Here is an 18571-nt window from a genome sequence, read left to right as displayed (position 1 = left end):
GCTTTGTCTTGATTTAAGAGACCAACCCTTTCCAAGATATGCATTAAACATGGATTTCAGCCAAATTTCAGCACAGTGTATGTAAAATACCTGAATGCTAAAGCCATGCATCTTTTTTCTCTAAAAATAACTGTTCACTATGGCATTGATACCCTGTATTTAATTTGCCTAGCCACAGATTCATGTATTACATAAGAATAACAGAAAAATCCCCTTGCATTTTAAGGTGTCATATGTTATTAAGACTTGGAGTTTTTTTTCAAAGAATTAGATATTTCAATTTCTTCCATAGTGCTATATAACGCAAAGACCATGGTTGTGTATTTTCTTTATGCTATGGACCAACATGTTTGATTGATATGTGTCACAAAATTATAAAAAATGCTAACCTGCTAATTATGTAAATATTTATTGTGGATCGTTCTGATGATACACATCATTTTATAAGAGGTAGGGGCTTTTAAAATTGTGATTTCCACTGGCTTTAATATTTTAAATTGGCCCCCATCCAATCCCAATTTTTTTTTTTTTACACTCTGGAGAAAACCTGTTTCCTCTGTCTTATTTCACATATGAATGAACAGGTTTCAAATGAATTTAATATTATCAAATTGAACAGCCAGTTAGAGGCAGAGATAGGATTGACCCTCAAGTGATCTGATGATGATTTTCATTATTTGAATAGTCATATTGTTCCTACTATAAAAAGGTATGGCATATATATTCAAAATTATGCAACAAATACTCATCAGAAGCTTAATATTTGCCAGTCTGTCCACTCAGCACAGACATAGAGAGAGTACAGACACCTCAAAATCTGCTACAATAAGGTGCTTGTGAGGAGCACATACCCAATTTGGAGGATCAGGGAGATTCTTTTTTCCTAGAGGACCTGACATAAACTGAGTCCAAAAAATCAAGAGCCATTTTTCAGGGAAATAAATGGGGAGAGACAGACCAAAGCCTGAGAAAGAAAAGGTATTAGGCTGAGAAACCAGCATGTGTACAGGCCCAGGCACAAGAGAGCACACTGTGTGTGAGGGATGAACTGGAAGTCGCCTGTCTGTGCTGGAGGACACAGAAGGGGACGGTGACCCCAGGCAAGAGAAGATAAAGGGACGGTCACGCAAAGGGCCTTAGCAACCAGAGGCAGTTACATCTGAGATTGGTCCCGAGAGCAGCGGGGCTCACGGAAGGGTGCCACGTGGCACAGTGGTTGACATATCCAGCCTTTAAAGGGCCAGTCTGGCTGAAAAGTGGAGCACGGGCTGTAGAAGACTGGCGAGAGAGGGGAGGAAGGTGTTTGAGAATCCAGTGCAAACATGAACAAATGTTCTGGCAGGAGAACGCTTTGGACAAAGAGGGTTTGCTACTTGATTACAGGGATGGAGACTGAGGAAGAATGGTCCTAGCTTAGCTTGGGAATGAGACCGAACGTGATACCGTTCCATGTGACAGAGCACAGGGAGAGAAGCAGATGCAGGACTGAGACAGAAAGGAAAGGGGCATGCTGAGTTAGAAATAATGAGACGTTGAGTGAAGATGTCCATGCAAAGGATGGGTAAGCAACGAAGGGGCTCAGGACAGAGAGATCTGGGTGGGAGAGAAACATCTGTGTTCCTTTGGCATACGGATGATAAATAAAGCCTAGTGAATAAAGTATTATTATCCCAAGGAGATCACTAGAAAATTCATTCACCTAACTTATTAAGTGCCTACTCTGTTCAGGTACTGTTCACAATGTTGAACATATAGCAATGCAAAAACAGGATAAACCCTGTTCTTCCAATAATTATGGGGCACATATAATAAACAAATGTAGGGGTGCCTGGGTGGCTCAGTCGGTTAAGCATCCGACTCTTGATTTCAGCTCAAGTCACGAGCTCATGGATAGAGTTTGAGCCCTGCATCAGGCTCGGTGTAGACACGGTGGAGCTTGCTTGGGATTCTCTCTCCCTTTCTCTCTGCCCCTCCTCTGCTCACTCTCTTTCGCTCTCAAAAAATATAAAAACTAAAAAAAAATTTTTTAAATACACAAAATGGAAAAGTATTATGGCAGATGATGGTGAGTTCTGTGAAAAAAGAATAAAGCAAGGAAAGGAAAGGGATTGAGTTATTATTTTACAAAAAACCTAAAGGAGGTGAGAGAATGAAGTACACAGATACCTGGAGATGGTGTTACAGCAGGGAAAGCAGGGGTTTTCAAGACACTAGGACCTATTCTAGGCAGAGCAAGTGAGCCAGTATGGGTGGAAGTGTGATGGGGAACAGAAGGGATGAGGTCAGAGGGTCAGAGGAAGCCAGGTAGCAGAGATCCTTCTAGGCCCTTAGAAGGAATGAATGTGGGCTTTCAGTGAGCTGGGAAGGTACTGGAGGGTTTTGAATAGAAGAATAACAGGAAATGACTGACAATTTAGATGTATCACTCTGGCTCTTGAGACTGAAGGAGAGCACAGGCATGAAGACCAGTTAGAGGGCTACTGCAATCACGGGGAGAGAGACAGTGGCTTGTGCCAGGGTTGGAGTTCTGGTGATGTTTGGAAATGATAAGACTCTGGATGTATTTTAAAGGTAGGGCTCATATCCATAAAAATAATGAAATCTTGCCATTTGTAACAAAATAGACAGATCTAGAGAATATAATGCTAAGTGAAATGAGTCACAGAAAGACAAGTCCTATACAATTTCACTCAAATGTGGAATTTAAGAAACAAAATGAACAAATAAAAAAAGAGACAAACCACAAAAGAGACTCTTAACTATACAGAACTGATGGTTGCTGGAGGGGAGGTGGTGGGAACATGGATGAAACAGGTGAAGGGGATTAAGAGTACATTTAACTTGATGAACCCTGAGTAATATATAGAAATGCTGAATCACTGTATCATACACCTGAAATTAATATAACACTGTACGTTAACGACACTAGAATTAGAAAAAATGAGGCTCATGTGACCTTACTGATATTTTGAACATAGAGTAAAAGAAAAGAAAAAAATGACTCCAATGTTTTGGCTAAGCGTCTAGAAGGAGGCAATTACCATTTATTAAGAGGGCAGCATGAACAGAAGATTGTGCTGTAATTTCCTCTCACCTGAGGAAGCAGTAGGATTGGAGGCCATCATGGCAAAGAGAGCATGACATGTTTGAGGCAGTAAAACAAGAACAGGATCTGGAGTTGAGAGTGACAGGGAGCAAGGTTCTAGATGAGACATGAGGCAAGAGAAGGGAGCAGATTACCTCCTCATCCTCCTGCTACCAAATACAGAACACTACTGTCTGTCGTGGAGTGATCTGCCTTGTTGTTTGGCTGTTTCCATTAGTGCTTGTATGCTCAGAAGCTGATCCTGAGAGAAGGGTTTTGTCAGATGGGTGCACTGAAATTGATGAACAACGGAATTCAGGCTGTTGATAGGAGGGTTACTGAAATGATGGAAAAGCACAGTCCAAACTGACTAAGGGGAGAAATAAGGACAAGAAACACTGACGGTCAGTTAAGTGACAGAATTCACAACCATATTTGGTAGCTGTAGCTCAAATCCAGAGCTCACCGACCACGGGGTTGAGGGGCAGAGGGAGAGACAAAGAATCCCAAGCAGGCTCCATGCTCAGCGCAGAGCCACACGCGGGGCTCAACCCCATGACCTTGGGATCATGACCTGAGCTGAAATCAAGAGTCGGAGGCTCAACCAACTAAGCCACCCAGGTGCTCCAGAACTATCTTCTTAAGTAATAAGTTTAAAGGACAGTTGCAAAAATAGTACAGAGAGGTCTCATGTACCTTTTCCCCAGTTAACCCCAATGGCTACACTTTCATAACTAGAGTACAATAGCAAACCCAGGAAACTGACATCAGTACATGTATGTGTATACTTCACTGATCACATGCGTAGATTTTACAACCACCACCACAATCAATATCTGTAAGTATTTTATCAGCACAAACTTCTACTTTATGTTACCCCTAGGTAATAGCACCCATTCCTCTCCCCGCCTTCATCCCTAACTCCTGGCAACCTTTAATCTGTTTTCTATCCCTGCAGTTTTATCATTTCGAGAATGTTACATAGGTGGAATCACAGAATATGTGGAGTTTTGACATTGGCTCTTTTCACTTAGCATAATGCTCTGAAGCCCACCAAGTTGCTTCATATCCATAGTTCCTCTTACTGCTTCAGAGTATCCCATGGTGTGGATGTACCTCAGTGTGTCTGACAATTCAGGGTCTCAGGACTTTTTTGGTTGTTTCCAGGTTTTAGCTATCAAAAATAAAGCTGCTACGAACATTTGTGTATGGGATTTTTTTTAAGGTTGTGAATTTTTATTTCTCTGGGGAAAATGCCCAGGATGGTGTTTTCTCAGTTGTATGATAACTGTATGCTTAATTATTGAAGAAACCACCAAGCTATTTTTCAGAGTGGCTGTACGATTTACATTCCTATCAGCAACGTAGAAGATCCAATTTCCCCTCATCCTCACCAGCATTTCATATTGCCACTCTTTTAAAATTGAAGTTAATCTAATTGGTATGCAATAATATACACCACATTAAAATAAATACTTGTAGTCAGTGCTTGTGATTGTTATATGTATTAAGTAAAGGCTGGAAAAGGAGAGCTCTGAAATACTTAGAATATAATCTGTATAATGTGTGAAATAACCATGAGTAAAGCACCTTGCAAATCCAGAAGTCTGCTTAACTAAGATGGCGGTGACCTGGGTACTCATACCTTCATCCATGACAGCTTGCCACTGAAGACCATGCTTTGGGTATGAAGTTCTAACACTAAAGGCCTGACATTGCCAGTCTCTGAATCCAGGCAAACCTGCAGGACAAGGTGGATTCTCACATATTCTGTATTGTTTTCTGGGACCATTACAATCCCTTGCTTCAGAACCTAGCCTAGAAAAAATAGTACAAATAATCAATTTTATCTTTTTTTTTACGTTAACCCTCACTTCAAAAAAATTAAAAGGCATTAAGTTAATAAGGTATAATCCTTTATATTAGATCATCTACTTTTGAAAATGTGGACACGTTAAGTGATCGCTAATAGCAGGAAATCCATATGCTTATTTAAAACCTTGCCACTTAACTTGCCATGACTATGATACAGAAGAGTAAAGGGCAGAGACTGGGGGCAAAATAGAAAGCCTGGGATTCCCTCAAAGGAGTTTGGTTGTAACGTTTTCACATACTTTCTATAAAATTGCTTGTGAAGGCATTGGGCCACTGAGCCCAAACTAACGGTAAAAGTATAGAGCTGAAATGATTTTCTTGCATGCTTTCCTGGGATCACTCTAGAAGGATGGGGTTGAGCGAGTGGACCCTGTAAGGTTCCCCATCTGCACACGTGCTCAGTACGTCTTGAGTTTTCAACACTTCACTTCTATTGACATTGATTTTGTTCTTCTCCCCTCCTTTCCCGAAGTCCTACCATCTTCCCGCCTTCTCACTGTCCCCTTAAATGGTGACTTACTTTTCCTAATGCAGGTCTCCCTGCTCCTTTAAACACAACAGTTTATTTGATTCACTCAAGAAACTACCCCATGTAATGTTTAATTATTTGTTAGTAGAAGGGTTGGTCTTATTTTCTTCTCACAAGGGAAATTTTATATAAAATAAATACTTTGAGGGACTTTGCTGCTTTCCAGCGTGGGGTAGGGTCTGAGGTCTGCCTTCCAACACCGTTTGTCAGGAAAACCTTTGCATTTGAAAATTCAAGAATAAAATGCCCTCCCCCAATGCAGGAACTTTGCGTTTACCCAGGACATTTGCGCTCTCGACTGCTGATCCCAGAACTGCAGGTTCGGCTACAGGGACTCCACATGCTCCACTCTCCGGCCACATGTCCAGGTGCTGAGGTCCTGGCGGTACATTCTCCAGCCTTACACCACTATTCCAAAAGTTATGTCTTAGGTGAACAAATCAGGGCACAACGGAAAATCATTCACTGGCCTACAGAGTCACTGGAATTGTGATTAAATCAGGTCTACTAAAGCCCCCAAACATGTGGATTGAAAAAAAACCCAAAAAATAAGTTGGCACTTGCTTCTTGTCAATAGCAATACAATGGTCCATTCTCATACAGTCTTGTTGTGAAAGCAGCACACAGATATTTGCAACACAGCCCTGAGATTTCAGTCCTTATATCATAAGGGGAGGGGGTAAAGAGGGAACTTGGGGTGGCACAGCCAGGAAAGAAAAACCAACACATTCTAAGAAACAGAATAATTTAAGAGGGACAAACCACAAAAGCATAGAGTCATATATAGGAATGGAAAACAGCACATGAATGTTCTTCCATAACTGGAGTGGAACAGACATTTCAGCAAACTTAGCAACTGAGATGTGAAGACCCAGTGGTTTTCTTCCCCTTGTAATTAAAATTTTTAAAAGTATGATTTAATTTTAGCACTTTCCTTTTTCTGAAAGAGTTCCCATCAAATCTAAGCATTAACATTAACAGCAAGTTTTCTTTTGAAAGTGGTTTACTTGAATGACTTAGGTAATAGGATGCTTGGAAATTCTGTCATTTCTTTCCAATTATTCGGCAGCTTATTTTGTATCTGTTAACTGAGAAAGATAACCATGAAAGAAGAGAAAGGAATGTACTCATTCTCTTGTTTATATTTACATTTTCATTTACTTTAAACAAAGGCAGCAAAAGAGGCAGTTTCTGTGGTCACTAAGGAAAGGTTGCTAGGACTTGGAAGATAAATTATAATAATTCCTCCTTATTTCTGAAAAATCAGACATATGATGGTCATAGCAAACATGTTAAAAGTAAAATTACTTGAACAAAATCATGTTGAGAACAGTAAGTTAATATTGGCAAAATTTAGATTAATGACTGTATAATGATGGGGGTTGAGCAAACTGATCCTTCAAACTTAACGGCAACATGATTTTATACGGGATTTTGCAGAAATTGCAGAAACACTCTAATCTTTAAGTTTCCAAATTCAAAATGTGAATAATCATTTACTTAACAGATTTTGCAGGAGTAGAATGAAGCACTACGCATAATGCACAGCCCACACTAAGGACTTAGTAAAGATTAACAATGATTAACAATGATACTGATAAATTTTATATACCATTATATTAACATGTTAGTAAGTTTCCAGAAATCTAACCAAAATTTTATTCATCCTGATCTTATCCATATTTCTTTAAAATTTATTTTGAGAATATGTTTTTAAGTGATGTTTTTAGAAAAGAGAATTCAGAAAACTGTATGACATAATTTTGTGTGAGCCCAGTCAATGCTTTTCTATGCAATAACACAATTAGTTCCCATAGATTTTTTTTCCTGATAATGTCAGTTTTTAAATTCAGCCTCTTTTAGACTCAAGATGTTTAAATTTTTTTAATGTTTATTTATTTTTGAGAGATACAGAGACTGAGTGTGAGTGGGGGAGGCACAGAGAGAGAGGCAGACAGAATCAGAAATGGGCTCCAGGCTCTGAGTTGTCAGCACAGAGCCCAATGTGGGGCTGGTACTCAGGAGCTGATAGGTCATCACCTGAGCTGAGGTCGAATGCTCAACCAAATGAGCCACCCAGGCGCCAGCCCCACATGGGATTCGAACTCAGGAGCTGGGAGATTATGACCTAAGCTGAAGTCAGACGCTCAACTGACTGAGTCACCCAGGCACCATTAGACTCAAGAATTTTTAAATCTATGCTCAAAAAAAAATCTCAACAAATAATAGTGTATTGATAGGCACATTACACTGAAATTTTGTATGAAGATTGTCATTAAATTGAGATTTGGGGTGAATACAGAGTCTGAAAATTGCAGAAGGGGGAAAAACATCCTTTTAAACAATTTACTGGCTTTAAAGATTTAACAATGTACTGCCCTTTCACACACACACACACACAAAATCCAGCGTGAAAAGTGTCAAACTTCAATTGGTCCAATTGTTTTGGCCTACTTGAAGGGTGTGTATTTTCCTATAGGGCATCCCATAGCTCCTTGCTCACTTAGCAGCACACTGGCATTGAAAGGCTGGGCTCATGTTCATAGCAGACTGAAACTCTGCTGGGAAAGACCAGCATCTGGACTTGTACATCATTTAACCTAGACCACACTGGGCAGATGAAGACAAATGGAAACAGATATGGAAGCTACATTTGCATAACACAAATCGGTGAAATTTGAAGAAAGAATTGCATAATATTTAAAGTTCATCACCTTGCAGAGAACCAACACTCTGGATGAAACTATGGAGAAACTGCCTTTGTGTCTTCTAGGTGATGCTGTTTTTCAACACAGAGGAAAGTGTTGAATGTTTTGTTTAAATCATTATATAATATATTCCATTTGGTTTATACATTAAAATGATCCTAATGATGCTTTTCATATATTTTCTCACAGCATATTTTACTTTATTTGTATTTTTTTAGCCTCAAAAGAAGATGCTATGCATGGCTTAAAAAGCTCAAAATTTGTCATGTCTACTAATTCAGTCTGATTTATGAAAATGCTAAGGAAATATATAATAAAGGATATTTCTGGCACAGTACATGACCTAAAAAATTGCCTGTAGTTCCATTCTATCAAATTTCTATGTGGACGTATGTCTAGGAAGTTCATGAAAACATCTGATTGGAAGAGGTCTGTGATGATGTCAAAGGGAACATCATTCTCTAATCAAATCTTCTACAGAGACTGAGGAGACCAGAGGGGGAGAGAAGCCAATAAACTCTCTAAATATGCAAATTTGATTGTAAGGATATTACAGTCTTTATATTTTCAACAAAGGATGATGATGGTCATTTCAAGAGGCTCAATTTAAGGAAGTAAATAAATAAAATATATTATGTAGAATTCTTCAAAACAGGTTAAAATTTTACTAAATTTTTATTCAACTTTCCTTTCCCCTCCCCAAGTTCCTAGTAAGTATTGTCAGTGAAAAAACATACATGTCTTGGTTTTTACCAAATCATTTATCAACTCTTTAACATCTGTTCAATGTAAATGTAAACACAGATGATAGTAGTATAAAGAGAAAAGGAGAAGAAAGAAAACAGGCTGTTTTTAATTTGGAAAATGCTGAGTATAAGTAGTAGATAAATCCCCATCTTTCCAATTATTTTAAATCATAAAATTCTGTACGCACCTTCAGACTTAATTATATACTTTTGGATGAACTAGTTATACAGCTAGATTCACATCACGACACTGTACACATTGTAAAAAATTACAACATTTTGTAATGAATTATAGAAAAAAATGCCCAGCTTTGTTTCTTGGTGTGCAATGCACAAAGCTAGCAGGGTTTTGTGTGAGGTTGGATGCATTCAAATATTTTAGCACTTCAGCACTCATCTGCAGAGTGTTGGAAGCTATTTTCATGATGGCTCCTACAAAAGCTGGGACAGATGGCTATTTGAAGAAGCCCACATGGCCTCAGGAACTGAGAAGTTCATTAGTTATTTCAATACGCAAAGCATTGCAGAACCACTAACAGATATTGTTAGCACAATTAGAGGGTAATAAAACATTTTCCTTTGGATGAGCAATTATAAATTTGATTGTTACAACAATACGTTTATTTTAGAGAATTCAAGAATGCAAAGTCTTCTCATAAGTATCAGAAGAAAAAACAATGGTAGAGAAATGTACAGGACATCAGTTTATAAAAATGAAGAGATTTTTATATTGTAAAGCAGAACTAAATGAGATGAATGGTCTGTGTGAAGTTTGAAGTAGTAATGGCTAAATGTTTGGTTATCTCTGTTTATTACTGTTTTTGTGTTTCAGGGATGATAAAAATTATTGCTGGTGCAGAGTTTTATGATGCCAGCAATAAATTATACAGCATAATACCATGAGGCTTGCCCAGTATGCACATATTATTGTACTTTGGTGTATAACTTAAAAAAAAAATAAAACCAACCCAAATTCAGACACTCCGTATAAACTCACAGAAAAACATCTGACACGGTCTGTAAACAACTGGCTGATAATTCACAGAAATTCCCTTTCAAGAAACCATTTCCTTATTGATTATATCTAGTGATAAAACATTGCTAGCCTTAAAAATACTCTGTATTTTAAAAATGTTACATTTTTTTAAAGATCTCAGAGAAGTAATAAATGATTACATGCTCATGACAAACAAAATCAAAAATGTCTAGGAAAAAGTCGTATTTATCCTCAGCTCCCCTGCTTTCATCCATCAAACCTATTTCCCTTCCAAGAGCTAACTATTAAATACAGTTTGGAGTTTATATTTTCAAACCATTTTCTATGAATTTGGGAATATATACCCTGTGTGTGTGTGTGTGTGTGTGTGTGTTCAAAACTTTTTTTTTGGTAAATGTCAAATGGTATCATAAAGTATCAATTTTTCTGACGTGCCTATGTATTAACCAACATGTCTTATAGATCTCTTCAGTCTGTATGTATATATATCTACCTTATTCTTTTAACAGCTACATTGTAACCATTCCTCACCTCATGAATATTTTCATGGTTTCTCACTCCTCACCATTGCAAATTGCATCCTTACATAAGCATTTGCGTGTGTGTGTGTGTGTGTGTGTGTGTGTGGTATTTCTATTGTGTCCATTTTTAAAAACAATGTGCTTTTAAACTAGCACTCTATATTACTTCATTTCTTTCACTAAGTATTTCACTCCCAGTAAACTTTATGTTGTTGTTTCTTTTTAAATGTAATAAAAATGTATGTTCTGCAGAGGCAAGGTTTCAGATCTCACATCTAATTCCCTTCACAGAATAAAAATTAGAAAATAATGTGAGTTACTGAACTGTTATCTTTTGATTAACTACAATTATACATTTAGATGAGAGCTATCTCCTTCAGATCCTTTCACAGAAAGTATTTTTCCACAGCAATAATTTTGATATGGAAATCACAAGAAATTTTTCAACACCAATTATCTTGATATGTAAATGTGTACTAATAAATTCCTATAACTTCAAGAAGCGCATTAAACAACTCAGACAGCCAAGTATTTACTAATCTTTAAAATATCAATTAGAGGGGCGCCTGGGTGGCTCAGTCCGTCAAACATTTGACTTTGGCTCAGGTCATGATCTCACAGTTCATGAGCTCAAGCCTTGTGTCAGGCTCTGTGCTGATAGTTCAGAGCCCGGAGCCTGCTTCAAATTCTGTGTCTCTCTCTCTCTCTGCCCCTTCCCCACTCACACTCTGTCTCTGTCTCTCTCTCTCAAAAATAAACATTAAAAACTAAACTAAACTAAACTAAACCAAAAATAAAATAACATGTCGATTAGAATATTTTACTTATGATGCTTGAAATGACAAGGAAAAATTATCCTCAGTCGCTCTTCTGGGACAATGTTTTATACCTGAAAGGACTCATCAGCTCTGCAAGTTCTCCTATTTATGCTATTTATGCTATTGTTTGTGGTCATTTTACCTGTGTTTAATTTAATAAATTCATTTTTTGGCAAAACTAATACATACATCCTTCAACATTGTTGTAATCAAACACAATACAAAATAATTGCATTTATATTAACAAAATGACCAAGATGTGAAACACATAAAAGTAAACAGTGAAAATTAATGAAATGCTGAAAGCTTTATAGATACTGAAAGTATTTCACTAGTGTTGAGATGGATAAATATGCAACGGGCAGAAGGAGATGTGAGTTTCTTGAGTTTCATTCACTATTCTTACTAACTATAGATGGGTCACGTGACTTACCTTACCAGCGTCACAGTCCGTTCCATCCATGGGTGGATCGAGCTTGGTTCTGCATTCTTTCTCACCCTCTACTTTGCACCACAACCCTGTGCAAATAAGATGCTGAAAACAAGGCCACAATAACTCATAAGGAGGAGGCATCACATTTTTGATGTGAAGTCAATAAATTTTGGAAAAAAGTGACTTCTACAGAACAAGAAATTGTTGGAAGAAAAACAGGCTCTAGGTACTTTGCATTTACAATTATAGTTGAATAGCATAGGCTTATTTATAGTGATGAGAATGTTGATACATAAGAACAGAAAATCTGTTTAATATGTTTCAATGTCTTTACATTTCTTTAAAACACACGTGATTATGGGGTGCCTGGGTGGCTCAGTCCGGTAAGTGTCCGACTTTGGCTCAGGTTGTGATCTCGTGATTCACGGGTTGGACACCTGCATCAGGCTCTGTGCCGGCAGCTCAGAGCCTGGAGCCTGCTTCGCCGATTCTGTCTCCCTCTCTCTCTGCCCTTCCCCTGCTTGTACTGTGTGTCTCTCTCTCTCAAAAATAAATAAAACATTAAAAATTTTTTTTAAAAAAACCGCATGTGATTATGCAAGACTAAGTAGCCACAACAGAACAGCGTGAGCAAAAAACCATTATTTATACTATTCTAGAAACCGGGCTGGAAGAATAAAAGTGAAGCGTTTGTGGCATGAACTTAGGGCCTGCTGTCTTAAAGCCTGTCCTCACTTATGCTCCGTTTTATGCTTAAAAATTACAGGATTATTTAATCCCATAGCCTTAGCTCTTGACACATTGCAGACTCTGAATGGGTATGTTTTTGTTATCAGTCATTTTTACCTCATTCTGAATGAGTTCTAGATCTCCAGGCTACAATGAACTTTTTCTGGGGAAAAGTTAGAGGGAATAACAAATACTGGGATAAGGCAGCAGAGACATAGCAACAGTGAAAGGACAGAACTTTGCGGAAATGCAGGAGGCAAGACCGTCAGAAACCTACGCTATAGCTCTAGCCACTGCCAGCACGGAGACATAGTGAAGCACATGACACATCCACATTTTAACTGTGATTAATGTAGAGTGAAGATGGCTGTGTTACTTACTCCCTGTCCAGATACATGGAGAAGAAAGTGGAAGAGAACAGATCAATAGAGACAAGTAACGGCAATGTGAACGGCGCAGTCACGTTAAGTGTGAGAAGACCAGTGTACTGGGAAAAGGCATGTAACGGACGGGAGTAGTGAACAAGGATTTTAAAGAGGGACGGACCAGATCTGGATTGCCAGGAAGGGCTAGGGACTCTGTATTTGGAGGGAAAAAGAGGCCACTCAGCAGTGGTCCAGCAGGTTGATAAAACAAAAAGGCTATTTTAGGAGGCTTATGCTGATGGTGTATGCAAAACAGACTGAAAATCACTGCAAAGTAGAAATTAACTAATGACCTGAGTCTATTAAATACTTTGGAAAAGGTATATTTAAATGAACATTTTAAACAGGTCAGTTACAATTCCAATACTGAATTTGTCACAAGGCCTGAAATATTATTTTCCTATTCTTCCTTTCTTTAAAAATATAGATTTCTGAAGTGTTTGTAAGCTCTTAAAAATTATAGTGTCTGGCAAGACTGGGATAGATTTTATTCACTTTATTTTATCTGCTGGGATAGTTTTTCTGCTTCAAAATATTTTATCCAAATAGATCTTACTATATTTAGGAGATGATTCAGCTTAACGTAAGTGCTTTATTTACACATATCATTTACCAAAAATTCATCCAGGGATTTATTTTAAAGAATGCCAATGTCTAAATCAAATTGCTTCTTTGCAGTATTTTAGACTCTTTAAAATAAACAGGTTGTTTATCATGTACTTTTGTGCACACATTTATATCTCAATGAATGGCGCTATAACCTGGGAATTACAGTTCCTAAATGTAATTCTTCCCCTTACTACCTCTCTGTGAAGGATGTCTTATAATCATGGGATCAAATGCTGAATTTTCCAACAAAGAAAAACTGCTTCATGTGTATTCAATAAATTTTGCTTTATGTGTATTGTAGCAAGAGTTATTTTTGTCAAGTTTGTTAGTTAACAAAGGCATATTGAACAAAAAAGCAAATCTTCTATACTGTAATTTTATAATCATACTTGCTTGTTGAACACTGTTGGTGGTCTAAATTCTGACCTTCACCCATTATCTGCTATTCAAAACAGCAGGTACTCTAATTGATTCCCACTTGAGTCAGTGGGAACATAAAAGCAAATTTGGCAGCTGTTCAAGATAAGCACAGTCATGAAGAATAAATCTCTCATAGAGGAGATCTCTTTACTCTTTATGTTCTGCCGGTCCAGGGATCTTTTGGTAAGTAAATTACAGCCTCATTCTTGAAAATGACTCAGATTCTGGGTTTCAAACTGAACCGTCAAAAGTAACACAGGAAAATGTGTGTGATAGGAGAGCTATGTTATATCAAGTCTTTTCTTCAGATAAAAAGGGGCAAGAACCAAACACTCCATGTGTTAGGCTAGAGTCAAATATTTTTTTGCAATTTAATTGCTGAAACCACTTCACGTATCAATTAAGAAAAGAACTTTAAAACTTCAAACGCTTTGCACAGGAATCCAGATGCACACCTCAGCTTTTCCTAGAAAACAAATAAATAACAATACTCTTTTTAAAAATTCTTCCATAATGGGAAAAGACCATTAAAAGCATATAATAGGAATTTGGATGTTTATCTCAAGTAGGCTTTTAAAATGTTTACATGAAAATATTATATGTTTTAAATGAAATTATTTAAGTGGAAGATTAATTGCCCATGTATAAAGAATTACAAATTTTATCTTCGATAACCTATATTCATATCTTTCTTTATAGCAAATAGTTCCATTAAGATATTCTGAAATTTATGTTAAAATAAAAAAATCTTAAGTGCATGCATACGGAAGTAACAATTAAATCTTGTACATGTAACTTCAGGTTCTTCCACTAATTATCTTCCAAAATACAATTTCAGTGTTTGATAGCAAATGTAATTCAGTATGGGATAATACTTTTAAAAATATTATTTTCCACCACAGAACACTGTAGTAGTTTTAAGGGTAGAAGAGAAGAAAGGGGGATGAGGTACTTAAAAGAACAGAAAACAAAGACTCAAAAGGAATAATAATAAGTTGAAATCTAGTTCTTTGTAAATACTAATAAAATTGGAAATTAAGCAAGAAAAAAGAAAGCAAAAAAATCCACTATTAGGAATAAGATGAAAGTGTAACTACAGATAATGTCAAGTTTAATTTTTTAATTGGTTTTTAACATTTGTTTATTTTTGAGAGACAGAAAGAGAGCATGAACTGGGGAGGGGTAGAGAGAGAAGGAAACACAGAACCTGAAGCAAGCTCCAGTGTGAGTTGTCAGCACAGAGTCTGATGTGGGGCTTGAACCCATGAACAGTGAGATCATAACCTGAGCCAAAGTCAAATGCTTAACCAACTGAACCACCCAGACACCCTGATAATGTCAAGTTTAAACAGAAATAAAAAGACATGAACTACTTTATGCCCATAAACTTGACAACTTTCATGAAATGAAAAGATATTTTAAAACACTTATTAAAAACTTACTAAAATGGACCCAAGAAGAAACAGAGAAGCTGAACTATTCTGTAATCATAAAATAGTTAAAACTGATTGTTACATATCTTCCCACAAAGTATACATCTGGTCCAAAAACTAACAATCTTTCAAAAAACGTAGATTCTCAATTTACATAAGCTCTCAGAGAACAGAAAAAGAAGGAACACTCTTAAACACACGTTACGATATCCAAACTAGACAGGGATTTCAAAAGAAAACAAAAATATTAATCTACTTTATTTATTAATCTAGATTTAAATGTTAAACCAGTTTTAACAGACTGAATCCAGCAATTCGTTAAAAAAAAATGCAATGCCATGACCAAGGTGGGTTTTTTCTCAGAACACAAGTTACTGTAATATTAAACATTTGATGAATGTAATCAAGTATATCAATAACTTTAATATCTATGAATTTTGTGTCTGTGGGTACAAAGCAAATAATATAATTCAATATCCATTCATTGAAAAAAATCTTAGCAAAGTAGCCATTGAAGGAAATGTCTTCACAATTACTGGACACCTATGAAACTCTACATTAAACATCATAAAAAATTTAAATGTTGAAAGGTTTCTTTTAAAATGAGGAAAATGGCAAAGATAGCATCTTGGCATCAACATAAGGAAGTTAGTACATGATGTATTCAAAGTGGCAAGAGGGTAAAAGTAACTGTCAATGTAAACTCCTGAACTCAGCTAAAATTTTATTCAAGACTGAAGGTTAAATAAAGACTTTTTCAAGGAAACAAAAACTGAGTATTTACCACCAACAGATCTTCTCAAAAGGACCTTCTAAATGATGTATTTCAAGAAGGAATATGATCTCATAGGAAAGGACTGAAAAACAATGGTGAGCAAAGAGACTGATAAAAATGAGGATAAGTCTAAATAAATGTTGACTATGGAAAGCAACAATAACTGGATTTTAGCCAACGTTATACAACTTCCTCACAGTGGGAAACAATACTAGAAATCAACTTATATACATCTCAAAAACTATCCTTTCACAGAGAAGATTTGGCCACTAGTAGTTGAATAAGCTTGATGTTTTCTCTTTTACCTCCCCTACTCCACATACTTCAAGATTGTTAGTGGCAGAGTTGAGTAAGAGACACGGAGAGAAATGTAGTCCATGCCCAGTCGCCCAGTCAACAATTGAAGCAGCAAGCTGCAAAGGACTCCTCAACAGAACATATCAGAGAGTGTTAAAAACAGTTAAGGAGTAAAAAAAAAAAAAATTAGAGAAAGGATAACTGTCAGTACGTAGTTAATGAAGCCCCAAAGAAAAGAGTGCAAAGTAAAAAGGAACTATTTGAAGTATTTGAAAGAAAAATGATCCCAAAGTTCCTAGTATGAAAGAGAGACATAGGATAAAAAGATTCTCCTTCTGTAAAGTTCCCCAAAGACCAACCATCCTGTAGATCACAACCATAAATTGTGGACAGAATACAAAAAACAATTTCATGGTAGTTCTGGAGAATAAACAAAGGTAGGTGAACCATTTAGGGGAGCTGAAGGGATTGGTACAAGTTGCATTTACCATCTTTGCAGCTTTGATCTGACAGTAGGCTGTGGTCATGGCCTGACACTAAAAGGCTAAAGCAACCATGAAGAGCATGCTGTCTTTTTAGATTTGTAAAGACAAAAGCTGCGGGGGTAGAAGCTGCCAAAAACTGAAAGGACAATCTCAAAAGGAAGAAAGAGAAGCCTGTCTTCAGCTGGCACTTGACACACACATACAGAGACCACACTCCATATAGCCCAGATACGGAAAAAGTGAACTGACTGAAGATATGAGCTGTTTGTTATCCACAGGAGGTAAGACAAAGTTTCCAGTTTCAATCTAATACTTAATTCTCTGGGCGGGGGGCTGGGAGGGCATAGTGGGTGAGTGGGGAGAAGAGACATTCTTTAGAGGAATATAACAGAATTCAGAGTACCTACAACAGAGGTCAGCAAACTTTTTCTGTAAAGTGCCAAAGAGTATATATTGTAGGCTTATGGACCATATGGTCTCCGTTGCAACTATTCAACACTGTCACTGTACCTGAAGGTGGCCAAAGAGAAGATATGAACAAATAGGAATGACTGTGTTCTAGTAAACCTTTATTTACAAAAATAGGCAGCCAGTCACCAGGCTACAGTTTGTAAATTAATGTATTAATATATAATGTCTTAATTTATTCATATTGCAGAACAAAACATGTCCACACAAATAATCATTCACAATAATCAGAGTAGCCTTACTCATAATAGCTAACATTCCAGATGTTTACTAAGAGATGAGGTAATAAAGACAATAGATTATCTACCAGTGGAATACTATTTACCATGAGAGAAAAACTAATTACTGACATCCATAAAAATGCACAAAGAATGTACAACTATTGAATGCAGAGAAAATTTTGTTTTTTCTAACAGAAAGTGGTAAAGGAGTAGAGTAAAAATATAATATAAATATGAAATACTAACATAAAACAGGCTTACAGAATAAAAAATTCCCATAAAACGAATTTAAATAAATGTAAAAATGTTAAATTAGCTGACAAAAATACAAAAAAAAACTATTACATTTGTTTAAACAGAAAAATATAAAACCTAGCTACTGCTTTTCTCTAGTGAACATATCTCTCTATATCCATATCCAGAGTTACAGTTATATCTGGAAAGGTTGAAGATATAGGTTTGGAAAATATTAGCCAGGAGTGAAGTTTTTATGTCAGACAAAATAGATTTTAAAGTACAAGTCATAAAAAAAATGGGTAAGATAAATCAGATCAAACAGATGAAAAACTGTGTGTATATACCTAGTAATATAACTCAACATTGGTTTGTGAGCATAATTTGTTCTGGAAACATGCTTGTAATCCAAAGCACGTGTATATCAAAGTGAATTTCAAGAACCATTGGCTCAGTTATGATCATGTGACTTTCTACATCACATCATACTTGTATTGCAAGACTTCGCTCATTTATCAAGTTAAAATTCATTAGAAATGTTTGCTCATCTGGCAGAACACTCAAAGAACAAGTTACTCAAGATCCTAGGTTTTACTATATATATATATATATATATATATATGTATGTATGTATGTATGTCAGTTGTAATAAAACAAGTGACAGAATTAAAGGTAGAAATAAATAAATCAACAGTTAGAGTTGGGTATTTTAGTGCATGACCATCAGCGACTGACAGAGCTATCAAACCAAAATAAGCAAACA

The 18571-nt window shown here is 36.6% G+C and overlaps 1 protein-coding gene across 1 annotated transcript in view; it reads right to left on the bottom strand.

Annotated features, from left to right (window-relative positions):
* The window catches only part of ADAMTS19 (ADAM metallopeptidase with thrombospondin type 1 motif 19), a 238253-nt gene that overhangs the window by 77539 nt on the left and 142143 nt on the right, over positions 1–18571 (bottom strand). Inside the window, exons 11-13 of the mRNA XM_049649122.1 lie at positions 11713–11814; positions 5767–5897; positions 4731–4903 (exon numbers count right to left, since the gene is read on the bottom strand). Coding sequence (XP_049505079.1) covers positions 4731–4903; positions 5767–5897; positions 11713–11814 — 406 coding nt within the window. The remainder of the gene's footprint in view (positions 1–4730; positions 4904–5766; positions 5898–11712; positions 11815–18571) is intronic.

Source organism: Panthera uncia, assembly GCF_023721935.1.
Source record: "Panthera uncia isolate 11264 chromosome A1 unlocalized genomic scaffold, Puncia_PCG_1.0 HiC_scaffold_17, whole genome shotgun sequence".
NCBI classification, from domain to species: Eukaryota; Metazoa; Chordata; class Mammalia; order Carnivora; family Felidae; genus Panthera; species Panthera uncia.
Note: the sequence above shows the minus strand (reverse complement) of the source record. Positions and strands in the feature narration are given on the sequence as shown.